Source organism: Neopelma chrysocephalum, unplaced genomic scaffold, assembly GCF_003984885.1.
Source record: "Neopelma chrysocephalum unplaced genomic scaffold, ASM398488v2 Primary Assembly neopelma1_25, whole genome shotgun sequence".
NCBI classification, from domain to species: domain Eukaryota; kingdom Metazoa; phylum Chordata; class Aves; order Passeriformes; family Pipridae; genus Neopelma; species Neopelma chrysocephalum.
In genome coordinates, this window is record NW_020897694.1 from 10,666,091 (window position 1) to 10,693,714 (window position 27,624).

A 27,624-nucleotide genomic window follows, 5' to 3' on the forward strand; every position below is an offset into this window, starting at 1 on the left:
CATCCTGAGTTGGAAGGGACCCACAAGGATCACTGAAGTCCAGCTTCTGGCCTTGCACAGGACAGACCCAAGAGTCACACCATGTGCCTGAGAGTGTTGTCCAAACGTTTCTTGAACTCTGTCAGGCTTGGTGCTGTGACCACTGCTCTGGGGAGCCTGTTCCAGTGCCCGACTACCCCCTGGGTGAAGAACCTTTCCCTGATATCCACCTAAACTTCCCCTGACACAACTTCATGATATTCCCTCAGATCTTGTCACTGGTCACCACAGAAGAGATCAGTGCCTGCCCCTCCGCTTCCTCTCATGAGGAAGCTGTAGACAGCGATGAGGTCTTCTCTCAGTCTCCTCTTCTCCAGGCTGAACAGACCAAGTGACCTCAGCCGGTCCGTACGGCTGCGATGCAAACCGCACCGCACCGTGAGTAGCGCGGCCGGGGTACGGCAGGGCTCTCATCGGGGCCGGCCGCCGGCCCAGACCGGGGGCGCACACGGCCAAGGCTCCCGGCGCATCCTCCCCTCGGCGGGCGGCCGCGTCCCTCCCGAGTGCCCTCTGCCCCAGGGGCCGCCGCAGCCCGGCGGGCGGGCGTGTGTGTGAGGGCGGCGCGGCCCCGTCAGGGCAGGGCCGGGCTGGGCAGGGCCGGGCAGCGCCTCGCCGCCAGGGGCGCGGGCTCTTCTCGCTCGGCGCCCGCCGCGCCCCGCGCCCCGCTGACAGCCGCGCCGCCATTCAGCGCTCCCGCCGCCGCCGCCACCGCCGCCGGAGGGCAACGAGCGCCCAGGGCAGCCCCGGCGGCATCTCGTCCACGGGAAGGATCTCTCTCTGGCCCCATCCCGCCGAGCGCTCCGCCCGCGCAGAGCCGCGGGCAGCGGCGTGGAGGTGAGCGCGGGGCGGGCGGAGGGCGAGCCGAGCCCGGGGGTCGCGGGGCGCGGGCACGTCCCCCCGCGGCGGCGGTGACGAGGGGCTGGGGCGGTGGGAGCCCCGGGCAGCCCCGGGCGCGGAGCCGGCCGTGCGGCGTGTGGCGGCGCGGAGCCCGGCGAGCCCAGGCAGGGCAGGATAGGGCAGAGCCCGTCGATCGGTGCGAGGGGCGCGGACGGGACCGCGCCGTGACGCTCGGTTATGGGGGATTTTAAAAACAACCCCTGTGACTGCAGGTCCTGGTTTTGTCCCTGCCCGCCGTCCAGATCTTCCCTATGTTCGCCTGTGTCCCGGAGGCACGGGCCGTCCCGCCCGGAGCCCCGGTGTTCCAGCGCTCCCGAGGTGCTGGGAGCACCGGCATGGGGAGCGACTGCACCGGTTTCTCACCAGAGTCCGTGATAAGTAGGATTAATTTTAGTGTTTTTGACTACGTTCCGTGATTTCTACTTTGTAACAGTCGCTAGACCAGACGAAACCGTGTGAGTAAACGCTAAAACCAAGGTAATCCGTAGGAGAAAGCTGCCCAGTTCTCTTTTTAACACAGATACTTCATGATATTTCAGACCTGCTTCTCAAACGTACTTCTTATTGTTTCAGCTGTGCAATATGTATTCCCCATACTGTGATCTTTAAAATGAACTGCACTAAAAGGGGAATTCCAGAAACAGTGAACAATATATATTTAAAAAAAAGAAAACACTTTAGAGGGGGAGAGAAAGAACGGATGACTGCGTTCCTTCCCTTATGCCATAAGGTCTGATCTAATATATTTAATTCTTTGCATTCTTTATTTATTATTTCTTGGACACCTTCCCAAATTTCCTTATGCTTAGTATGTTTTCTGTACGTTTTCGGAAGTAAATATTATTCATATATTCTATCTACTGTAAGCCTTTTGGTTTCAAAGGACAGATGTTGCTGGCCAGCTAGCTCATGAATTGCTGAGTTATTATCAGAACGGGGCTGAGAAATCCCAGGATTTTGTGGGATATGACCCCAAATGTTAATGAAAATAGACTTTACCAGCTAATTATTTTTTTTTCTGTGTACACAGGGGATCTGATGCTGTCAGTTTCAACCTAGTGAATATAGATGCATAATTTTAATAAAACCATTATCTGATAACAATGTAAAATTGTTGGATGTGTAAATAAGAATGAAAGATGCCTTTGAGGATTTCAGCTCTAGCCCCCTGCTGTGGCAGACATCACATAGATATGTTTCTGGCTAAGCTCAATATCTTCTGAGAAGTGGCATATTTTTGCCCTGACCACTCTGACTGGTCAACAGTGATTAGATTTTGATAAAATGTGATGCGTACCTGAGGTGTTCCCTCTTTAATGTCAGAGGAGAAAGATTATATGGGAAGTTCTGAAATTCCCAGCAGGTAGTAACACTTCAATAGCTGCCTAATCCCATTGCAATAAGCGTATGCTGGTTGAAAATAATTAATCTCTTTCCTGCCATACAGATAAAATACCTTAAATTTGAGGAAATGTTGCACATACACATGTCTTTTTGCTGTTAGTGCTGCTTGTGAAATGTAGGGAGGATTTAGGGACTTTCAGGCTTTTCTCTCTCTAGCCTATTTTACTGTCAGCCTCTCATGCACAGCCAGAATTGTGCAGATTTTGGGTTGCAAATACAACTGAAATACGTTAACTAATGGACAGCTATTAAGGACATTGTTTTTCATCTGGGATTACCCCCCCCCCGCATTCTGTCAACATTTTGCTTGATTTAAATTCCAATAAATATCTTTATTTTTCTGCCAGCATCACTCCAGATGGCTGGCCGGCTTCTTGGTGGGTCTGTTGGGGTGGCTGGAATAGGTGCTGCTGCTTGGGGCAGTGCTCGAGGGGGAGGCAGATTGGCTCCAAGAGGATTACTTCTCGACCTGACAGCCCCCTGCACACACACTTACTCCTTCCCCAAGCCCTTCTCCCACCTTCCTCTCATGTGTACCCTAAGTTGTGGGGGGTTCTGTGCCATGGCTGGGTCAGCTTTCACTTGGAGCTATGGAGTCTGGGGGACAAGGAGAAACTGGGGCTGTGCTCAGAGAAGAGATGAGCCAAGACAGGCCTATTACCAAAGGAGGATTGGGCTGGGGCAGGGGGGGCTCAGCTCTTATTGGGCGTTTGCAAAGAGGAGGAGGACTGAGGGTGCTCATGGGTAGGGCGAAATATGGGATCCATCAGTGGCACTTCCCTTTGTATGAATGAGTCTCCAGAGCACAGAGGTTTTGAGTGCCATGGGTTTGTGTTCTCAATAAACTCAGTGCTTGGATGGAGGATCTGATTAATTCCTGATGTCCCTTTCTTAACTTAAGGCTCATTTGCCTCTCATCCCCCTTAGGATGTGGGAGTAGGCACTGAATGCTATACTGTTGCAGCTGGCAAAGGTGGTAACTGCTCAATCAGCAGATGACAGCTCTCAGAAGATGTGGCAGGTTTCTGAAATGTCATATCCGTACTGTGGCCTTGGATACTGCTGCAGAAAGTATTGGGAGTCATAAATCAAGTTGGCTTGGGGTTTGTTTTTGATTTGGGCTAGTTGATTTTAGGAGCTTTTTTGTGAAACCAAAATGATCACAAAATACTATATGATTTTAATGATGTAGAGAAATAGGGGCATTATTTGAATAGATTAATATATGTGTTTCTAATAGACAGTATATGTAACCTATTCTGTTACTTATTTGCAAAAAATATTGTAAATAAAATTTTAAATTTCGTGTTTGGCTCTTACACAGGTCATGACACTGTGGTGCCTGCAAGCCTCACAGTTGATGTGGATTTATTCCTGTAATACCCATACCAGATAGTGAGGTACTGTCTTCAGTGGAGAGGTATGCCACAGGAAAACTAAGTGATGTGACCAAGATCGCACAGGAAATCTGTTGCAGAGCAGGGACTCAAAGTTTTCCCGTGTCATTTGCATTACACATAAGCCTCTTGGTCTTCATTTCCAGGGCGCTTTATGGCTTATGCCCTCCTCATCTGTCATTTCAAATTCCCCTTGGAGAGGAAGTCTTCCACTTCCAGTCAGTCCATTACACCATCTCTTGGAAGAAGAAAGCATCTTTTTATGTTGCTGTGCTTCTGCTGCATCTCACACAATAGAGCCTCAGTTCATACTTGTCCACGGGAGCAATAAATTAAAAAAGCCAATTATTCCAAGTCTGATAGCCTTCTCTGTTCAATCATTTTTCATCTCATTAAGTTAATGAACTTGAGGTAGAAGATCTGAATGGAGTAGAAGCCATTTCAGATGCACCATCTGCCTCAAAAAGTAAAATTTTATGTATGAAAAGTGGAAAAATAATAGAGCAGGGGGGAAAGATGTAGAGAGTTTGGAAGAAGACCTAAAAGTGAAAACAAATCTAGAAAGAAGTTGCCTTAGGGAAGACAGAGGAGAGAGGAAAATTCTGAACTGAGCTTAGAGCTCAGTGTAAGGCCTGTCCAAAACTAAGAGGAGGCAAAAGGAGGGAAAACTGAAGGAGGGGAGAGGAACAAACCTGTGCAGAAAGAGAGGAGAAGGAGAGGGGCAATAATACACCAAAAATGGGCCAGCAATTCTTGCATTTAGAAGCGCTATTAGAATTGAGCTAGCAAAGGTGCAAGAACTCAGGGAGGGTTTGAGGAGACAGTTTAATTGGAGCTTTGTTCAAAAGCAGGGCTGTATTTCAGCCAGTAGCCTAAAGTAGCTATATGTGTGTGAGGTTGGAGGGCTCCTGCTGCAATCCAGTGATGGCAGAGGTGTGCAGAGGGTGAAGTAGCCCCGGGCTAGGCTCCCAGAGGTACCTATCTCACTAATTGGAAGTTAGTTTTGGTACTGTTTCAAATACTCTAGTTCTAGCCTGAGTGTTGCCCACACTGCATGCTGGAGTCTTTTCCCAAGCAAGCCAAGATAACACAGAAGGAAGGGTGAGAAGGAAGGAGGTTTTGGTCTGACAAATGATTGGTGTTACCAAAACACCCAAGGGCTCTGGCTCTAGGCTCCATCCACAGGCTTGGTTAGAAAGAGTCTCTGTCCTGAAGAGTCTGCTCTATAAATACAGAGTGTGAAATATGGGGTGGGAAGGAGGGGAGCAGATTAATGATGCAGTTTGCTGACATCATATGTCTGGCAGTGGCAGGAACAGGAACAGAAGTCGGGTCTGGTCCCTGTACCTCCTGCTGGTGCTCTGTTTCATGAACCATGCTGCTTTTTCCTCTGTTGGACTGATGTGCAAATTAAGATGTAAGGCAACTACCTCCCTCAAGAGTGCTCTCCCACACAGGCTTTTTCTTTCTTCCTGAGGATTTATTCTCCCTTCCATAGCTTCATTTCCTCCATGTAGTGTGTCGCTCATTAGACTGAGATTAGGATTATTTGAATTTCACCTGCCTGTGTGTGACTTTCTGAAAGAAGTATTTGTAAAAGCCATTTGAAAAATACACAGCTGGGCAAGCTAGAAATGGAAAGGATCCATTAAATCATCCAGCACAATCATGGTTGTGGCCCACAAAGTATTTTTTTCCCCTCATTATTTCAGAGCAGTTTACAGCAATGCCACATAACTTCTGCTATTTTCCTTGAGCAGCTGTGCTAGAGGCCAAGGCATCTATTGCAATTATTTTTTTTAACTGAAACCTACTTTTTTTTTCCTTGAGCTACCTTGGTTCTTTGTTTTGATTAACTGATTAATTACCAGGAACAATACAGGCTAGGAATGATGTCCCGATGTGATGCTGTGCCTGCTGCCAGTAGCCTGGGACAGTTAGAGGAGCGGCTGCTCCAGGAAGCAGGCTGGCTCTCCACCACCTTCTGCTAGCAGCCTGCCCCTCTCTTGAGGCATAAGGTTTGTCTTCCTGTAATTTAAAGCGTATGAAGTGAAATTGTGGGTGGTGACGGTATCACTGTCCCTATCTAATCCTTTCTGGAATCTTGTCAAGTTCGTGGGCCAGATGATGATTATTCCTTTCAGATATGTACAGCTATTATTGTAATGGGCTGTTAGTCTTTTCTTAGAAATTATTCTCTCCAGCCACTTGGCACAGAGAGCAGTTCAAAAAGCTTTCAAATAACACATCTGCTGCCTCTTAGTTCAACAAGTCGAGCAATGTAATTGTTGTAATACCTCATTTGTGATTCCTAAAGGTGTACCTGATCTTTGCCGTACTTGGTTCCTACGTTTTACCTTTATTCTCCACAGTTTTGCTCATTCCTAACTTCTGCCTGCTCCAGTGCCAGATTTCTGTCATAAAATTAGGTTGTAAACTTAATGGATCAAGACCTTTCTTGCATGTTTGTATGATGGTTAGCACAGTAAGACTGACCTGCAAGTGCTCCTGTGAAACACAGAAGAGCAATTCTTATATTTTGAGAATGGCCTCTGAGTTAGAACTTCTCTTTTTAGATTCCCTCCTACTTATGTTTTTGAAGCAAACTGTTTGGGTTTGCTGCTATCATTGTGCTTCCAACCTATTTTATTTAATTGTTATGAGACTTTATAAACTAGTTATAAAGACTAGTTTAAACCACATGGACATAAAACTGGGAAACTTGCCAGAAAGAACTCTATGTTGGCTTAGCCAAGGCTGTAGAGAATGTAAACTTAAAAAATCATGGAGGAAAAAGTGAAAGTTAGCACCTTCTCCATCTGATCAGTCTGAATGACATGAAAGGCAGTTATAGATCTTTTATAAATCTAGTAATATCACTAAATATATTACCGAACCTGAATTACAGAGGGGTTTGAGGACCAAAAATGTAGTTTGCTACTGAGCTTCTTTCATGCCTGAAAGCAGTTATGAAACGAAGCCTGAAGCGATATGAATTGTGAAGCAGCAGTAAATCTCCAATATAGATATGTGCTGAGATCAGAGTTATATTTTGTATAAAATATTCATTATTTTGCTGTTGTGAGCCTTGGTCTTAGTATAAGACATGCACAGCAGCAGTTACTTCAGTGCAATGATAATATTGATGTGATCTGTCTTTGTTGTTCTGGCTCAGGAGCTGACATTTCAGGAGGAAAAATTTATTGTACAGTGAACCGTAGTTGTGCTTATTCAGATCCATTGATACAGTGTTAGTAATTTTAAGTAGTTGGGGAAAAATGTTGATTAATAGGGGTTTTTTCTTTTTATTCTTATTAGCGGGATGTCTTTCTTTTTGTATTTTATGAAACAAAGTCGAGACAGCTGTAATTTTTTAACTTATAGGTGTTCTTGGAAAACGTGCTGGTACTTTGGAGCTGAAGAAGGACATGAGGAGTAAAAGAACCTGGGATCTCACTGGTCAGAATGAAACAGATGTTGAAAGATTTTTCAAATCTATTGTTAGTAGTGCTCTGTGACTACGGTGAGTATTAGCATTATGCACTATGTGCATTCACAAGGTAGTTTTGGATTTATGTTTCCAGGTGATCTGTTGAAATCAGATGCTGCAAAAGCTACCACTGATATGCACAGAAGTTAGATCTTATGCAATATTTAGGTGGAAAATGCAACTTGCGTAAACTATCCCTTTAGATCAGAGCAGCAGGAATCTTTCCTGCTGTAAATTTGCTCAGAGTATTAAACAAGATAAATGAACAAATTTCCTTGGACATCAAGGGACTGGCTGTGATAGAAGCAGCAACTAGAACTCTATTCGCTTGTAAGACTTATTTTTCATGATATTTAATGAACATCGTGGAAAATAGACCTGGTTTAGGTATCCATACTAGGATGGGCGGAACTGTGCCACACAACTACCTATTTCTCTCCATTACTAGAAAAGGAACCTACTATGATTGGCTGAGATGTAAGCATCTACAGTACAGGCAACCTGCTATGGCTGAGTGAGCCCCCACCTGATGGACCTAAGCTGCCACTTAGAGAGCTTTTGAGAACAACAGAAGTGTTCTTTCTTCTGACCATGTAAGAATCGAAAGGGTGATATTCATAATCATTCAGTGTCATGTCACATAAAATTAGACAGGTAGTCAGAGACAATCAGTCTTGTTTGAGTAGTCCATGCACAAATCAGCACATATTGAAAGCAGCTCCTACCCATCTGCAACAGAGATGCGTAGAATGAAAAAGCACCTCCTTCTCACCTTCAGCTGCCAAGGAGGGAGGTTAGACACTTAAGTTCAGTCAGACAACTGCAAGATGTCTACAAGGTGAGGGGCATCATATGCATAGTGTCTTATCCTTTTCAAGAATGTAATAAGTAGGAAGTAGATTTGCAAAGGGAATTAATTCCTTATCGCACAGGGAATTAGAAATATTGAAAATGGGACTCTTAATTCCTAAACAATACCTATGTTTTAGAAATTTGCATTCCTAGTTTAAAAGCAGGCATTGTGACAGCTGTAGTACATTGTCAAACCATGCTAAGGATTAAGCCAAGCACTGCTGAAATGTCTACAATATGGAAAAATGGGAAAAGGAGTAGTTAATCCCCACTTATGGAAAGAGCTGTAGCAGCAGGTAGTTCATGCACCAAAGAGCTGAAGATACCTTATGAAGGAGAGAAATGGACCAAAAATGTATGCAGATTGCTCTCCATATATGTGAGAAAAATCTGATTAATGACTGAATGCTAAGTGTGCTATTCATGCCTCTGTGCTTGCTCCATCTCTGCTCTAGAACAAGGGATCACTAGAAGATGTAAAGAACCTGTAGAAGAATTGCCATCTTTTAGATGAATTTAGTTCCAGTAGAAGTGGAGACACTTGTCTATGGCTTTTAGTACCACTTCTTACTGTAATAAGACAAAGTTAACCAGCCCAGTTAGGAATACTGCACTGAGTGGGTAACGCAGTGAGGGTAAGTATTAAATTCACTGAAGCCAAAAAGTGAGATGAATGATTGCAATATGCACTGTTTCTTGGTGAGCCAATCCTGTAGGCATTCACAACTGGTTGACTCAGAGGTAAAAGCTATTATTCCTGAACTGTATAGAGCGTAGTGCAGTATGTAATTACAAGATGCAGTTAATGCGCTAAATCTCTGCTGCAAACTTTAGGTGCATCAACCTTTGCCTTATTTCCAGTTAAAGGGCAGTCCATAATTCAAAAAATTACTTCCAAACAGTTCTGCATATACACATCTTTGAGTATCACGTGTACATGGTTTTTAGATAACTATTTCACTCATATAGTTTTCTGTTTCAGACAAGACTATTTCCAGTATGCTCTGGAAAAATTACTGTAGTGCTAAAAAAGCCCTAACGTACAACAAAATAGTATTCTCATTTCTTATCAGTTTTACTGATGTTTTTGTTCTTAGCTCTGTGCTACTGGTGGCTGACAAGCCAACAGCACAACCCAAGTTGGCTTAAGCACACTTAAAAATAAGTAAGTATCCAAATAGCACCCTCAAGTAATTCTTCTTGCTCTTCAGTCACAACAAGGATTTTTATTTTGATCTTTCTAAGCGTGACTTCTTACAAAGGCTGCTATGGCAGGTTGCTGGCACCACATCCAGGCTTCTTGCAGTGGGAGACCATGGTAATGACAAAGGAAAATATAAAAATGCATTGAAAACTGCCTCTGACTGGCTGTCCAAACAATTGGGACTAAGTTTTGGCACGTGACACAGTCATGGGTTAATGGTAGGCTGGAGGGCAGCTGAAGGAGCTTGTGGTGGAAGCTGGCTGCTTCTGAGAGGTGCCTTTGGGAGCATCATGAAAAAGTGCTGTGTGGGCTGTCCAAGAGTGCAAAGTTCTTGTGCTGTTTACCAAACATGGGGAAAAGGATGCTGTGAACTGTGGTGCACCAGCCAGAGCTCTGCGGTGCTGAGCTCCAGTAATGCTCACTTTCCTCACTTCCTAAGTGATCTACATTGGGGTTGATGGAATATGCATTGGGGTTGCTGGGATATGGCAGTTCCCTGCCCTCTTTCCGGTCCTCCCACCTGCATACACAGTGCTGTTACTTCTTGTCTCAGCCATTCCAAATAAAAAAACAGTGCAAGAGAGTCAAGACAGTTGTAAAAGAGAGTTAGGATGCTAAAGCAGTAGGTACAAACGTCAGTGATTTTCATTACTTTCACTTGAATGGTTTTTTTGTAAGTTTAAATCTTAAAATTGAATTTTTTCATGCTGGGTTTTTGCCATGGTGTGATTTCTTTTTCCTTTATAATGTTTCAGCTAAGTTGAATCTAGCCAATTCCTTTGTAGAGAAATGCATCTCCATAATTTGTAGAGAAATTGCCCACTCCCAGAGCCAGAGAAACAAAACCCCAGCGACTCACAGTCACTTCACTGGGAAGCTCTAACATAGCTGTGAGAACTTCATCTTTGTTAGAGTGCTCACAGTGGCCTGGAACATGCTTTCTCCTGTCCTTATTAAGAGTTGCCTAGATCTGGTACAGATCTAAATCCTTGCAGATGAGTTAGTGATAACGTTCTCTGAAGGGTCAAGTGTACCCCAAGCCCGCTGGCTCCTCTTGCCAGCCCCATACAACATGCTTCACCCCAGGGCAACGTAGTTCCCCAATACGGTTGAACACTAGAGTTGATTGTCCTGTGCTCCCTGATGTCATGCTAGCAGTGAGCAAGGAAGGTGAGAATGTGCTAGAGTTAATAGCAGGCCCAAGGAACAGTAGAAGGTAAAAGCTATATGGTAAAGAGATGAGGGCAGGAGTTCTGATAGGCTGATACCCAAGAGATATTGATGGTAGATGATGGTAGGAACAGGGCTGTAAAATATGGGCAGGCACACATGGCAAAACCAGAACATGAAGAGCAAGGAGAATGTGTTGCTGGGCAATTCATAGAGACGTTTTTCACAGGCACTTAGGGTCTATTTCTTATTCTCTGAGTGTCCAAGTTGAGGTCAAGTTTGCTGGGGTGCCATGTGCTCACCACAGCTGGGATCAGTGGGATCCTGCTTTGGATGTCTGAGGGACCATTGTATTTAAAATCAGGTCCTCACTTTCAGAGAGCATCCACAATTAGTTAATACTTGACAGTTTTCACCTTTGTGCCTGTGCCTTGGTTCCTAACCCACTAAACAAGAATAGTGACATCCTCTCATCTTTCAGGGATTTTGGAAGAACAAACTCATTAATATTTCTAGTTCACTAATATACTATAAGAGCACAATAAAAGAGTCCATGGGGAAAATGAATAATTCTATGTTATCAGGATGGATTTTGGAGTCAATAATACATAGGACCACCCATGGAAGAATGAATACAAAAGAACCTTCTGGTAATGAGCACCATCCATCTGCCAAATGAAGCAGCTTCTTGTGGAAATGCAAATGAAAGACTGAGTTATAGTACATATATGTAAGAGTATATGCATGATTTATATGTGTAAGGCTGTGCATGCCACCTTTATTAGGACTTTATGTATGTGGTTGGAGCTGGTTATTTTAAGGACATGTTATAGCTGATGGTGAGTAATAGGCTCTTTTTTTTCTACTGCACACTGCACCCCACCCTGATGTAAATGTCTGTAGCCAGTCAGATGAATTTCTTCCTGAATATTTTCCCTGCTGAGAAGAAAGTGAATCCAAGGTGACTAACTTAAATTGAAGCTTAGAGTGGTAGGCGTCTAATATTATGTGAGATGAGTCCTGCTACTCCTGACTGCTGAGTGCTTGCCTTGGCAGTTGCGATGTTTTTCCAGCAAAGCTTTCTTTGAGGTAATCCTAAGACATGTGTAACAGATTTAACAAGTCAAAGTATTGTTAGTTGATACTACTTATGAAAGGATTGCTTTAATTGAAATTTTACAGTTCCATAGCACCTTCCATCCAAGACTCAGAAGCCTTTTCCGAGACAATTAAATAAAGATGTCTCACAGGGCATTCTGTATCAGGAATAGATGTATGCAGTTCCCATTTTTCAGATAACCTTTCTGTGTCTGAAATCCTTAAGTTTCAGGCAACACAGAAAAGCTAGCTGAGCTAAGAACGGAAATGGGATCTTCCCAGTTCATTGCTTCAGATATCATCACTAGTTACAGTCTGTCTCAGGGTAATTTGGCAACTTGCACAAACATGGTCATGCAAGAAGTGAATTTGAAAAGACTGCGCCATTTATAATGAAATGATGTCATTTAGACATGTTGTATCACATCTGAGACAAGAAAAGTGCTGCAGTCACCATCACTGTTATTTTCAACTTTCACTCAAGTGTCTGCAATGCAAATGAGCAAAATGAAAGATTCATAAGACAGAGAAAGAGAAGAGGCTTCAAAAAGCATCATGCAGTCTTTTATTTTATTTGGGGGACATTTTTCATGTTTCTGTACTGAGAAACCACTGTTCTTTTTTTGCTAAATTATAGCTAAAGTAAATGGAAAAACAGCTGGCCTCTGTGAAGTGGACTTTAAGAATCTGTAAGTGAAAGAAGTTGAGAGGTTTGAGAATCTATCCTGATAAATTAAGTTTTCTGTGAATCTTTTGGGTGGCTTGTGGTTTACTTTAAAATACTCTTTTTTACCTTCCTGAACATGTTACTGCAGTGGACTTTGAGCTGCTCCAAATCACATTCCTGCACAAAGGAGAGGTGTTGAGCTCTAACTGCAATAGCTAGAACTTTTTTTTTGGCTAACTGATTCACTTGAAAAAGATTGAGAACCGCTTTTTAATATAGATTTTTAAAATATTTGTTTTCTTCCATAACGTAGATAAACAATCAGTTGTCGGCTTGGTTCTTAATACTGTTGTGAAATTGTTTTCCTTTCAGTTCTTGGCGAAGTGGAGTATCTCCTGTTGGAGCGCCCGGGTCATGTAGCCTTCAGCAATGACACAGTGCCTGTGGAATATCAGTACTATAGTGGTGGTAATGTGACAGCAGAGCATGCATCCATCCTTTTGCTGGATGCCAGCACCAATGAGATAATTGCAAGAAAACAGCTTCCAGCAAATCGGTCCCAGGGGACAGTAGAATTTGAGTGTTTCCATTTCAAGAGTGCTGGTGACTTCTTGTTCAGAATGGTCTCTCCCAGTGATAACAGCAGTGCTGCCCAGTGGAGCAGAAGCAGCATGTCCACCCTCCATGTGGAATGGCCTGTATTTCACATTGATTTGAACAGGAGTTCGGAGGTGTTTGGGAGCTCCCTTCAGGTTGGACTTTTTACAAATGAGCAGTTGTGTGCCATGAACGAGACTGTGATTTCACTGGATGTGATATTCACCAGCACCCTTTATGAATTCAGAAGAGTAAGCTCTGATGAGACTCTGGGCATTAGAACTAGCAAAGGAATCCCACTCTCTAGGTCCCAGTGGATAGAGTTTGACTGCCCACCTGTTGGTCAAGAAATATACCTCACTGTGTTACTCACATCGTTAGAAACACATTCTGTCATTGCCTCCGTAGGACCTGTAGATCTTCTCCAAAAATTTGGATACAGACTGGTTGTGGCAGCAGAAGCCACATGCAAAACTTTGGTTCAGGTCTTCGTACTCTCTCCACCGTGCACTTCTATCAGTGGAAAAATTGTGGTCTATAAAGAGGCTCTCAAGCATCCAAGTCAAAGAACAACTTGGCTGTATGAAAACACCCTTCACCCAGGAGACAACAGGACAGAATTTAACTGCACTTTGTTTGATGTGGGGAAGAACAAATACTGCTTTGACCTCTTTAATTTCTCAAACCGAAGCTATTTCCCAACAAGAGTTAAGGAGTGTATAATGATCCAAAGGAATACGGGTTTGTACTGATGTTTTTCCTCTTTTAGCTAAAATCAGCACTCTTCCAGCCAACATGGGTAATGATAAATAGATTTGATTGTGGTGTCCCTTACTGACTAGCTACTTTTTGGATCTCCTACACCAATCAAAATTACAGTTGTAATGTCATATGCAGGTGGCAACACGATAGACTTTATGTAGAGGCATACACGAGGATATCTGGTAATAAGTGCCACTGTGGTAGCTTAAAGCTGCACTAAGTTAACGCTAAGTACCAACCAAAACCATTTAGGTCATTTTGAATGTTTTATATATCTAGTCTGGCTGAAAATGAAACTTGTTCCTCTCAGTGACTAAAGAAGCTACTGCTGTAGATCTGGCCTGTTGAAGACTCTAAAGGTAGGGTTAGTCTTGCCTACATTTAAGTGTCTAAAAGCCAAGGATCCAACACTAGGTAGTTGTCTAGATTTTTAGTCGAGGCATCTCACAAGGGTGATTCATGGGTATAGAAAATACATGGGCTGAATCCTCACTTGGGTGTCTTTTTCTCTAGCCCATTTGCTGTGAAAGTTTAGAGCCCTACCTGTTAGATGCACAAATTTTGGTGAGATGAATCAGGATTTGGCTGCAGGAAAAGACACTGTCATGTCACTTGGACAGCTTGCAGGTTTTTCAAGCAGCCTTTCAAGACATGTCTATTGCTTAGAATAGACCAGGGTGCATCTTCTGACCCATGAGGCCACCTGGTAGATCATGGGTCACATTCATATAGCTAAAATTTTCCTTAGAGGAAAGATTAGAATCATACAAGCTGCCGGCTGGGGATAGTCTGTGGTCCATATAGTCCTCTGGACCATGGTCAAACATGGCAGAATGCTTGTTGGCAGAAGCCAAAACCATGCCCAAGAGTATGAATGATCATGGTCAGGAGTGATCACAGTTAAGTACACAGGCAGAGCTTGAGCCCATTCCTCAGACCTGTTAAAAACCTTTCCATCCATTCTATTTATATATCTTATGCAGCTGTAGCATCAGAGGTGGCAGTCCGTGGTTTGACAGAGTCTATGAATCACAATTGCATGGCAGAGGAAGCAGATGAGCTAAATATCCTTCTCATCACTAATTTGTGAAAGGCAACCAGAGTGAGGGGTGGGCTGTATGTGCACGAGGTAATTGGGATTGGGTTGGGTTAGGTTGTCATGCCTGCACCATAGAATGTAAAAGTAAATCGCATGTTCCCATTTGGAGCAGGCTTGTGTCTATAGGTAACAAATCAGTCTTTCCCATCTGTACACTTCAAAGAGTGGGTTGAAAGGTTTGAGATGTACACCGTTTTCCTCACCTCCCCAACCTGGTCTCCCTGAAAAGGAAGTGCAGGAACTCTAGCCAAAAAGTGGTCATTGCACTTCATGGGCAGGTATCTGAGAGGCATCATGAGGAGACCAAGAGTGTAGGACATGCTCCAGACCACACAGTGCAGACACAGCCTACCTTAATTAGGTTCATAGCTTCATGTGGTCTTACTTGGTACTCTTTCATAAATTCTAAAGCTGTTAGCTATTTAATTAACACTCTGTACTAAAAATGACCTCTATTTTCAACACATGCCAAACTCAGTACCTAGTTCCCTTCATCTTAACTTCCCATCTGCATTCTCTGTTGGCACTCTTCCTTTGGCATAGAAAAGTCTATCTAAAAATAAAAGCATATTATTTTCTTAATGGAGATAATTCTCAAGGAAAAAGGAAGAGAGAATTCTAATTTTTCCTCTGTGCTTGGGTGGTATGTTACACTGATATGATCTTCATAATTGCCCTGACAGATAAATACCTAGCATATGATATAGATATGTTTCTGTGCCCAATATTTAATTGTTTTAATTGATGAGATCTGCATTAAGCAATGGCTTCCTGCAATCTGCTCTCTTTCCTTGGGTTCCCCAATAGCATCATCCTTACAACTACAGTGGAAAGAATCAGGTTATGCCTGTGAAGAGCAGAGCTAAGTCAATAGCTGCCACGATAAGAATATCAACTCTATAAAGCCGATGAAAGCAAAACCACACCATGTAGTCGTAAATAAAATGTCAACCTGAAATTAATTAGACTGCAGCACATCTGACTTCTTGTCTGTATCTGTGAGACTTCAAAGCCTGCAGGCAGCATTTGAAAACAGTGGAGTGTTCTGGGAGGGGCACATCAGCCTGAAGCCACGACAGACAGAGCGAGCCTGTGCTGCCTGTGATGGCTATCTGCCTCATGGCTCCTTTGGAAAGTGCACTCCTGAGCCCTCTCATTCTGCTGCAGGGCACTGTGCAGTGGCCTGCATAGACCCAGACCCCTTAGTAAAACATGCGACTGCTACACAACAGACACCTTGCCTCAAGTCTCTTATTCTCTGCTTTGGACTTCCTGAACTCAGTTTAAGGCAAGGAGAAGTGATAAATCCTCTACTCTGGGCTCCTGTGCAGCACGGGACCTCATTTTTATTCAGTTACCCTGGTGTTGAGTCCCGAGAGTTATCCAGTTTTTTATTGAAGACACCACAAAACAGAGACTTTTATGGTAATTTTTCTCAATCTTGTGCTCTGATTTATTTATTCTTTAAAAAGGGAAACTGTGTTTCATAACTAAAGCTCACCTAGCTTCGTCCTCTGGTGACTGGCTTTTACTCTGTTGCTTTCTGATAGCTGTTTCCCATCCACCATCTTCCCTTCATGAAGATGTTTGCACATCCAGGTCATCTCAGTCCTACCAGATTATCTCAGTGTACTGAGATAAACTGAAAAGATTGAGTCTTTAATTGGAAGACATTTCTTCAGGATTTGATTCATTTATTGATTCTCCTTGGCTCCCTTTCTGTTATTTTAAATACTCACTTTTATTTGATGTCCAGGGTACTAGCTTTGGGTGCTGTGTTCATCTTTCCCTCCTTACTGATGCTGCTTGAGCAGTAGCACTTCCCCTACCCCTACCTCTGCTTTCATTCCATCAATTGCATTAGGAAAATTTGCCATAACTTTCACCCTCTAAACTCCTCTTGCACTGTTTTTGTGTATGTAGTCCACCATCCTGCAGGTGCAATTTGCATTCCTTCTTCCTACATTTTTCATTCTGCTGATTTATGATCTATTTTGTTTGAATTATCCTAACTTAGCCAGTACCCTATGGTGCTCCATACAACTGCACTATCTACTTTTGTCATTACAGGAGTGACATATTTTCTCAGTAATGGTTTTATATTTATTTTCATGTCCACTAGGGAAGCATTGGACCTTATACTAATCCCTTTGGAATCTCTCCAAATGGATTCTCACTCAGTGATGGTTTTCTGTTGACAGTTGCATATCCAATCTGTCACTCAGCCAGTTCTTACTTCATTTTAGCATATGCTCTATTGTTTCGAAGAAAAGATATTATTTTGTAAAATATCAAATTATTAATATTCCTAAATTATTAAAATTATCTTCATCCAAACCACAGAGGATGAGATAAAAGAAGATATTTTGCCACATCTATTTTCCATATATCAGACATCAGTTATATTCCTGATCCTTTGTCAATCCTGCTCTTTACTCCTCATCCCAGACAGGTTAGTAGAGTCTTTTGGAACAGGAATCTGGCTTGTGCTTGAAGCAGGAAGGAGAAAGCTCCCGGTGGCCCTGACCAGGCCAGGGCAGCAGGTCTTCCAGCCCAGGCCATCAGCCTCAGAACAAGTGTCACAAGAAACCCTGTGCTATCTAAGACTGTGAATATATCTATTAAAGGTGGGGAATACATCCATTAAATGTGAGCCAGCACTTGTGCAGCTCTCTGTAGACTCTAAATGGAGAACCTGTGAAAAAATTAACAATGAGATTTGAGTCAATTCATCTCTATGGGCTCTTCACTGTTTGACACAGGTGACTTAGAGTCATGCAGCTGTTTTTTTCCTAGTGTTTGACCCAATTATATGGATGTCTGAGGTAGGAAACTCTGTTAGACCATCTTACCCAGCACCAGATGAATTGCAGGCTCATTCTTTTCAATGCTTTATCCTGTGCTTTGCTCATCTGGGTTTTAAGTGTCCCCAGCAGTGAGACTTCTGCACTCCTTAGAAGGATATTCCATGTCCTAGCCTGTATCCTACTTGAAACATTTGTGATGAGAGGGATAAAATTATTCAGTAACGCTAAAGCATAGAAAAAGGCATATTTTCTCTATATTTTTGCTGTTAATTAACTTTCTTTTCCAGTTCTTAGTTACACTCCAGAGACCAATTTCAACTTTAGTGTGACTCCCAGTGCAGTCTCTTGCACTTGCCTACAGCAGAGATGAATTTTGTTCATCTGACTTTTGCTAGCTGTCAGAGAAACTATCAGTATGTCAACAGGGCATAAGAAATGCAGCTGTTGCCAGAAAAGGGAAAGAGGAAGTCAGGGGAAGACCTTCTGAAGGGAAAAGTGGTCTGTAAGGGAGGAGAGGAGTAAGTGGGATATCTAGGGGTTAGATAGGGGCATACAACTTCCATCAAATTTTTGTTCCCTGAATAAAACTGTATGAATCAGACCTGCTTGTCTGGGAAGCAATTAGCTGTACAGCCTTAATCTGCACCTGGCTTGCATTTATTTAGAAACAGGCAAATGCAGGGGATCTGGGAATGGGCTGGTTTGTACCCCATCCACTTCTGTGTCAGTTAATGCTTCATCTCTACACATTAGGAATAAATCAGGTGTTACAGAGTCACTGAGCTCTTAGCTTCTGGAAAAAATAATTTTTAGGCTGTGCCTCTACAATTCTTAAACATGCCTATTTGTGGGGAAAAGACTGTAGTTTTCCCAGGCAGAGTCTACCTTTTCTTCCTTCAAAGAGATCCTTGTCCTTTCATTGTCCAAATTAGTAACTTGTTGGAACATGCCGCCATTTCAGTGTACCCAGGCTTCATCTCCATGGAAGGCTGAGAAAGGTGTTTTCCAAGATCTTGTCCAAACACCCATACAACGCATGTAAACTGATCTCGGCTTCCAAAAATAGCTTGCAGTTCCCCAGGTTAGCGTAGATGTTTACATGAACTTGTAAATAATCAGTGATTTTGTCCTGTATCACTGGCCTTGTTGAAGTGCATAGGACTATCACGTGCATCAGGCTGGAGGGATGATGCTGAGTGTCCCTTGCTGACTGTGCTGATGGATAGCACTGCATGCACAAAGTCTTACGAGCACAGAAATTTGAGGGGAGATATTTATGCAGAGCAACAATCAACACAGTTAATTGCATGTATCTTTTAAGTTGGCAGACCTGCCAACTGTCAGCTGTTTCAAATTAACTCATCAGTCTTCACGTTGATAATTGATTCCTCAATTGTATGTAAAAAAAGTTCATGCTTCTTAGAGCTTGTTTGCAGTGCATACCTTCTGGTTTTCCCCCTGGCACTTTCAATCTGTTTGTCTTAAATGGAGTTTAATCATTTGTTTCCTTGGGGGAGAATAAACTATGCTTCATTTTCTTTTACATTCTGGTAATTGCAGGAAGTGGCAGAGCAAGTTGCAGAAGTTTAAATCTCCCATCTTTCATTGCAGCTGGAGCATTTCTTGCTCTCCTGTTGCTTAAGGCACATTTCTTAGCCCCAAAGCTATGGATGCCAAGTGTTTTTGCTAAGGAACTCTGTGCCTTTAGCCGAAGCCCAAGTCAGTGAAAAGTGCCTGAGAGCAATGGGCACATCTTAGGTTTGACGTCAATGTGAAAAAAATTACTCCTGCTAAGTGTTCTTGTATGTTGAAACCCACAGGCATCAATGTGGAGACTGCCGAGCACCCTCCACTATCACCAGTGTTAGCACTGGAGGCAACTAGAATCTTTCTGAGTCTGGCTCTATATCTGACTCTAATTAACAGACGTTTAAGCAAGTAGGGAATGTGGAAAGAGGGAAATGAGTTAGCTCACACACTAGAAATTATGGCAGGAATTCACCAAGCTGCTCACACAAAGTAGTCTACAAGGATGTAGGTCCTTCTCCAACTAGCCCCTCTGCCGGTGGTGAGGGACACTGCTGGAGTCCTTCATACTGATATGAAGAAAAGTGTTGTGAGATCCCCAAATAACGTGATACCATGAAGTCCTTTTTTGAGGAGGGATCAATGAGCCCTTGACTGACTACTAATTATCAACATTTTTTCTTGCTGCCCTCACTAATAGCTTTGCTTGCTAATTGATGTGATTTTGCAAACTGTCCAGAGCCTGTACCTTTGTGGGGCTCCTTACCCCAACAAACTTCCTCTGTTCCCTCCTCCTTGACATCCTCTGATTCCTTTTTCTCCTGACACCACCAACCATCTTGCTTCGTTTTGCACTTTACTAGGAATTGGCATGGCTGCAAACTGGAGGAGGAGTGTGAAAGCTCAGCCTGCCTTTGAGCTCCTCTCCCCTGCTGTAGCAGCTCCCCAGCTCCAGAGACAGAAGGGTGAAAGCAGAGAGGTGCGTGAAGAGCACGAGTGAAATACAGCATGGGATCACAGATATCGCAGTAGGGTAGTGGAGTCAGTGGCAAACAGCTGGGAAGGTCACTTGGTGTTTTGTGGGCTTAAAACCACAGCACCACCGGGGTGTCTCACCATGCCCATCTCCACTGTGGATTAGGTGAGGCAAATGCACTGGAACGTGCATGGACACAAATGTTCTTGAGTATGTGCCCACACCTGCTTTGCAGCCTTGGCTGACAGCACAAGTGTAAGCTCAATGCATCAGTGCCCCGTCCTGCAGTGCAGGTGAGTACCTGCACACGGGAGAGCAGCCCTGCTGGTCGGGCTGCTCGCATTAACATTACTCATACTGGCATCCTCACAAAAATTTGTAGGACAGGGCCCAAAGCAGTTAAAATTTCATGTTTATTGAAACACAGCTGTATTTATTTTTGTTAGAGATACTTAAAAATAATAACACACTATGAACTGTGGAGCAACCAATATAACATGAAATCATAAAGCCATTTTCAGTCATGCAACACTGTCTAGTCCTTTAGCATTGTAACTTGCTCAAGGGCTCAGGGGCATGTTAGCAGCAGTACTAAAATTAAAAATCATGGCCTGTGTTGGCAGTAGCAGCATAAATTATTTAAAAGAGCAAACTTAAACAAACCTGATCTACTTTTAAAAAAAATGTTATTCAGATATTTTTCTACTTAATCTGCGAGCAGTGAAATGGACTTAAGTAGTCTATTGTTTTTTTTCCTGCCAGATTTCAAAACTAGACCACCAAGTCAACTGAGCCATAGCGGGGTCCCCTGGGATTTTGTTCTTTAAGATTGTACCTGAACTCGTGCATTAGTTTGGAATTTAAAGTTGTGATGCTGCTTCAGTGTCACAGCTGTGAGAAATGGATAGGAATGGTCCCTCCTTTCTCTCTCTGGTTTCTTAATGCTGTAAAGTTTGAATGTTGAACATTGGATGAGGATATAGTCTTAAGAAAAAGAGGGATTTTGTTATGCATTAAAAATGATAATGTTCAAGGTAATATTAGAACCTAAGTCTGCCTCCACTTGAAATAAATAAGTGCACAGGCAAAATTTCATCTTGAGTTAATTGCGTAACCATAAGCAATAAACCAAAGAGACCTGTAAACTGTCAAATGAATGATTCAATAACATGTTCATGTGCTGAGAAGATAATAAAGAGAAAAAGCAACGTTGCCATTTCATTAGGCCTTGTAGGCTTATCCTCCTGTCACAGTCATATAAATCAGCAGTAACTATACTAAGGTCAACGAAGTTATCCTGCTGTAAATGCACTGTTTGTCAGGCAGGAATTGGATTAATATATAAATTACCAGCCCACTTCAAAGGTCTGTGGATTCATTTCCTTTTGCTATTGTTCCAGGCAGAACTTGCTTGCCAGTTGACTGACCACTGTGTTGCTGGCTGGGGCTTGGGGTGAAAAAAGGAAAACAACAAGTGGAAGCTTTGGCCCAGACTCTGATGGGAACAGGATCAGGTTCTGGATGCTGTGTGCTCTTTTGGTCTTGCTGTTTGCATTTTTTAGTTATTTATTGCTGTTTTTCTTAAAAAAGAAGACAAATGGCTGTGTCTTTAAAGGTAAGGATGCAGACACACTCCTCATTGCTGTGAGCTTTTTTATTTGCAGAAGCATGGAGCCCCTGGCAGCCCTGGAGCCCTTGCAGTGTCACCTGTGGGGATGGCATCCGGGAGCGCTTCCGAGAGTGCCTCACTTCCTCACCAGCAAACCCAGGCTGCGCTGGATCACCAAGGGAGGCTTCCTTGTGTTCGCTGGAGGAGTGTGCGTGTATGTATCTCTGCTGTCCTCTTCCCCCTGGTCGTGTGACTGCCCTGGCAAAAGCAAAGGGCCTGTTGTTAGAAGGGCTGTGTCAAACAGAAACATCTGCTCTCTCCTTCAGTCATATTGATTCAAGGGGCTGTCACATTCCTGTGCTTGATGGAGTAGGGTGGAAGCCTCCATGCATTTGTGGGACAACTGGAGATAATGCTCCAAGGCATAAGTTTTCTGAATGCTGTGGGTGCCATGGAAGCAGCTTACAATCTCCATCATGGCCAGGGAGCGAAGAAGCACTGAAAGAGAGATCTTGGGACTAGCAGAATGTGTTCAGCAGTGAAAGCCACTCCAGGCAGTGGGAATCTATTAAAAAGTTAGTCTGTTAAAAAGAGTACTGGTTCTAGCGGTGACCTGTGGTGTGAGATTCCCATTCTGTGAGTTTTTTGAGGTGGCAGTGCCAGAACTGCCTATGCACCAGCCTGTCACTGCTGTTGGTCCATGATATTGCAGGCTGGCCACTGCTGGTGAGTGTCAAGTTGGTGAAATTAAAAGAGATCTAAACCTCCTGTAAGACTAGAGCGGTGTTCCAGCAGCTGCACAGCCTCCAGTGAGGCTGGATGAGGGTGTGCCAGCACCATAGTCAGGTGCTTATAGTTACCATGAGGGGTATGAGAAGTGCTCCTTTTAGCAGGGTGTTGGTGCTCAGTTCATGCAGAATTCCTGCTTCTTGAAAACTCCCTGCTGAAAAAGAGTGTGCTGATGCCAAGGGTCCCCAGAGATTCATCTTCTCAGAAAGTTGATCTACAAGCTCCCATGCTTTTGTGTCTCGCAGGTGCCAAGGGTGCAGGGATGGGGAAGGAGAGGTGCCCAGGAACTGTGCAGGCTCCTGGGCTCTCAGGATATTTTAAGATATTAAATAGTGAGCAATGCCTTACCCTTTCCTTTGGCTGCTTACATGTACTTCCTTCTGCTTGCACAAGTGCAGTGTGGAGAACTGGAATGGAGCCAGTTAAAAAATAGACAGTTTGGGGATGTGGGGAAATTGTTTAGCATGTGGCCACTGCAATGCTTGTGCCACTGAAAAGGGAAGGACAGCAGGGGGAGAGAATGTGTAGCTGGAGCAAGAAGAGGGCAGGTCTACGTTTTTAATGGAGGTGTTGGCTTGAACCAGCCTCAAGGTGTCTGAGGACGAAGGCCTCGGAAGTATACAGGCAGGACTGAAATGTGTTGTGGAGCACTTTTAAGAAATGAGTTGTGTTGAACAAAAGTTTGGGTGAAGGGAAAATACTAAAAATTATATTCCATCAAGCTAGGGGTTGCATTTTGTCAGTGTTTGTGCAGCACTTGGAATGTTTTAACAGGTCCGATGTTTCTAATGACTTGAAAATGCTGGCCATGTGGGTTTGCTTATTTTGTAAAGCTGTAAGTTCAAGCAGAGAGGAACAACTCAGATGTTTTGGGCCCCAGCTTAAAACTAATGCCCTGCTTTAGAGCTGGTTTTTTTCCCTATGCCAAACTCTATCAGACTGCTGTTGGCAGTAATGTCACCAGCAAAATGCAGTGGGGTGGTTAGTGTTTTTCTAAAGCTGATGTTGAGCTGTGCTATTCCATGCCTCCTCTTACCTGCTGGAGAGGTATGTCTGTGAGTACGTAATTTGGTTTGGCTCCTTGCCAGCCAGTTTCACAGCCCTCCTCTGGAGCTCAGAGAGTAGTCTTGGTGCACAGAGCTCCCCAGAGAGGGGGTCTGTGCGTGCAGAGCATGTGCTGGACACGTGATTTGTGTGTGCACCTTGCTTTATGTGCACAGATGTGACATGCCTCTCTGGTCCTTCTCAGAGGTGTCACTCTTCCCATGCAGGTGTGCAATTGTGCAAGGTATGTGATGGTTGCCAGAGAGGTCAACCTCCTGTGCATGCACAGTTCACAGGCCTGTGGCAGTCTGCTTTGAGTTACAGTATGACAGCACTCAGCAGGTCTGGACAGTCCTCAAATTCTAGTGAGGTCTCTGGGTTAATAAAGAGGGTTTATATATATATATATATAAAATCAAATGCACAGGAGGCCTGCATCTGTACCCTGTGGAATCATCTGGAGGAAAAACCTTGCTTCTCTCTTGCACATGGTTTCTAATCCTCCTGCTCCCAGCTTCCTTTACAGAATCACCTATATGATTTCATCCCATTGAATCTTAGAATTGCTTGAGAAGTTACTTGACAATGTGACTTTACGGTGTTCATCTGCTCCTGATCTCAAGCTGGGAGTTTGACCCTTCCCACCTCTGCTGTCTGCAGCTTTACAAAGCAGACAAGCTTTGTTTTTAGCATAACTCTGCAGTTGTTAGTCCAGCAGATGGAGCAAATGGCCGAATGAGTGAGACCAGCAGAGTGTAGGGGCAGGGGAAGATGAGGTGCAGAGAGAGGCGATCCACAGTGACAAAGTCCTGTTTTGAACCTCGCCGTTTGCTGAGTCCTTGAACTCTGGCAGGCTTAGTGCCTTGACAGTTTCCCTGGGGAGCCTGTTCCAGTGGCTGGCACACTCTCAGTGAAGAAAAGTTTGCAGAGTGTCAGTCCTAGAATGCTAGGGACATCAGAGCAATGGCCTTTTCAGTTGAGAGCTTTCTGTGACATGTTAAGTTTTTGCCCTCTGGGGCTATGGCACCAGACAGTGATGGAAGAAGCACCCTCAGAAGAATGCTTGGAAAAGTTACACTGCCTCTGCTAGTGCTGCGTCTCTGCTCTTCAAACTCGTTCCAATTCTCACACCCACTTAAGCTCACCTAAAAATAAAGTGATATCTGAAGTCCTAGCCTCGTTTGAATTATTTTTTCCTGTTTTATTCCACTTTTTATCAGGGAATCTTAAAGTACTTAATAAAGAAGGCCAAATAGAGTTATCCCATTTTACACTTATTTAGGAATGCCTTATGGAAATGGCAAAACAGGAAAAAGTAATGACTGCATTTGAAAGGTCCATGGGCACCTTGGTTTTAAGTAAGTAGATCTTTTGGGCCAGTTTGAAGTCATTAGTAGTAAGTCATCTCCAGTGAGCAAATTTTTATGGCAGACAACTTCCTGTACTGTATTAATTGCTTATTTTTTCTTTGTAGTAACATATCCATCCCCAAGTACCAAAATGCTGATGCCAGTGCAACTCTGACAGACATGTGTGCTCTCTCTTACAGCTGTTAAGCCTCCCACCCCACCTCCTGTCCAGCCAGGAGAGAACCGGAAAGCAGATAATATAGTTACCATCACAGGTATCTCTGTATGCTTGTTTATCATCTTTACCACCATTCTCATCACCCTCTGGAGGAAGCTCTGCAGAGCTCAGAAATGCAGTACCGCTCTCCGACGAAACTCTGTCCACTCCCCTGGCTTCCGGAAAAACTCCGACGAGGAGAACATTTGTCAAGGCAACAAGCAGCGGGACAGCTTTGCTGAAGGAGGGGATGCCCTTGTTAACATTCCTCTCACCTATAGGCGAAGCCTCCAATTTGCCCAAGAAGATGATGCCTCTGGAAGTGAAAACTTGCAGCCAAATGCCCAAAAAATAATCCCTCCAATTTTCAGCTACCGCCTGGCACAACAGCAGCTGAAAGAGATGAAGAAGAAAGGCCTGACGGAGACCACTAAGGTGTACCATGTCTCTCAGAATCCCCTCACGGACACAGTTGTTGGTGCCACCGCGATGCTTCCCCTGAGCGGGGAAAGCCAAGAGGAGGTAGCAGCAAACAAATTTCGGATCAAATCTCCATTTCTGGACCAGCCAGCTGCTCAGCACAAATTCCTGGGGGAAAGCTCTCACCCCAGGCTGGATTTTCCATTCTCACAGGCCAATCCTGCGGTGAGCCCTACCCAAACCCTAGTAAGAAGAGCTCATTTCAAGCACCAGGATAACAAAGCAGACTTGCCCGAGAGGGGCTGTCACAGAAACTCACAGTTTAGAAGAACAGCCAGTTTCCATGAAACTAAAAAGGCCAGGCCTTTCAGAGAGAGAAGCATGTCCACTCTCACACCCCGACAGACTCCTCTCTACAACTCCAGGACCAGGACATGGGACCAGAGCCTGGAGGACAGGACACGGCCAAAATCCAGAAATGCTAATCCAGCGTGCGAAAAGCTGGATCAGCCCCACAACGCTGTGCTGGGGTGTGAACCACAGGGCCATGGCACAAAGTCCCACCACAGGGCAGGTCCCCCGGTGAGGAAGCTGGACCTGATCACTGACCGCCAGCCTGCTGGTCAGGAGAAGGCAGGTGAAAAAACGGAGTCCAGCCGAAGTAAGAGGGGCCCTTCACCTAACCCCAGAGGCATGTGGCGGAAAGAAACAGGCTCAAATGGCAAAGATAATTCCCAGAGAGGCCTGAGTGTAAGCCCTGCCCAGCATCGTAGGGACAAGTGCCAGAGCTTCCCCTTGGACCCTGAGTTTGCCTTTTATGATAATAGTACTTTTGGCTTAACAGAGGCAGAGCAGCAGATGATTGACCTCCCTGGGTATTTTGGTTCAAATGAAGAAGATGGAACAAGTACTCTAAGCATTGAGAAGCTGGTGATCTGAGTGACTCATTGCGGCCCTGCAGGAGGGGCATGCGTGGTAGAGAATCTGGAGGATCAGTTGGCTTCTGGTAGAAGAAGCAACAGGAATCACGTTACCTTCACATGGAGCAGGAGGGAATAATGCCCCAGATCTGGCTTGTGGGAACATATTCCTTTCTAATTACTGAAAAGTGCTTTCATATAATATTTTTTTGTATGCATGTGTGTACAATACACACAAAATACTCTGGGAAAGCACATGTTAGTGAAGACATGATCCAGGAATAGCCAATAGATTTTATTGCCTAAAGCGGTCATGTTTCATGAATCAAAGATGATGAGTGCCACTGATCTAGCCTTTCACACCTTGTGGACTCTGTACTAATAGACTGTGACATACTGAAGCATCCATTGTACAGCATCCTCAACCATCTGCCCTGATTAATGAATGATTTCTCATTTAGAAAGGACAAACTTCTAGTGGTGAGCAGTTTTTATCATTTTTCTGGTTAGCGTCATTGAACTGTTGTAGTTGCTCAAATAAGTCATCTGGTGGGGGGTTTTTAGCAGGTTGCATGGAAGTACAAACAATTGATGCTGAATACTTGGAGTGAATTTAAAACTGAGGAGGCATTTTTCATCATTCAAGACTTTGATATTTTCTTTCTGTCAATATTTATGCCAGGAAAACAATGATGTACAGATATTTGCAGGAAATTTTAGAAAAGGCATGCTACAAGGAGGCCAAAGAAAACAGATGATCAGATTTTAGTCCTTGCAGAAATGTTACTGTAGAATGTTACCTGTAAAAAGCACTGAGAACTGTTGAATCATGCATCCTTTCCATAATTATCCTTTCCTTTAAATGTAAATATATTGACAACAATACTACTACAGCAAGCTCAAAATAAATTATGAACAAAACCAGCAAACAACAAGATTATTTGGTTAATACCTGTTATGTTAACGAAAATTAAAAATAAAATGACAACATCTGGTGATTCACAGAGAATCTTATAGACTCATAGAATCATTTAGGTTGGAAAAGACCTCTAAAATCATCAAGTTCAACCATTAATGTAACACCACCATGTTTACACTAAACCATATCACCAAGTGCCACATCCACATGCTTTTTGAACACTTCCAGAGACCGTGATTCCACCACTTTCCTGGGCAGCCTGTTCCGATGCCTGACCACCTTTTCAGTGAAGAATTTTTTTCTCATATCCAATCTAAACCTCCCCTGGCACAGTATGAGGCCATTTTCTCTGGTCCCGTGACTTGTTACCC

The 27,624-nt window shown here is 43.8% G+C and overlaps 1 protein-coding gene across 3 annotated transcripts; it reads left to right on the forward strand.

Moving 5' to 3' along the window:
* Positions 1-712: 712 nt before the first annotated feature.
* THSD1 (thrombospondin type 1 domain containing 1) lies at positions 713-27,258 on the forward strand. 3 transcript variants are annotated; one of them, XM_027674445.1, is made up of 5 exons: positions 714-873; positions 7,122-7,260; positions 12,591-13,556; positions 21,651-21,809; positions 24,978-27,258. In XM_027674445.1, exons 2-5 carry the CDS (start codon positions 7,203-7,205, stop codon positions 26,351-26,353), a joined length of 2,559 nt encoding a protein of 852 aa, XP_027530246.1. In that variant the 5' UTR covers positions 714-873; positions 7,122-7,202; the 3' UTR covers positions 26,354-27,258. The 3 variants fall into 3 exon arrangements, with proteins under 3 accessions (XP_027530248.1, XP_027530246.1, XP_027530247.1); XM_027674446.1 differs by lacking the exon at positions 714-873 and adding an exon at positions 12,189-12,240 and having other exon boundaries at positions 7,152-7,260; XM_027674447.1 differs by lacking the exon at positions 21,651-21,809 and having other exon boundaries at positions 713-873.
* The last annotated feature ends 366 nt before the right edge of the window (positions 27,259-27,624 follow it).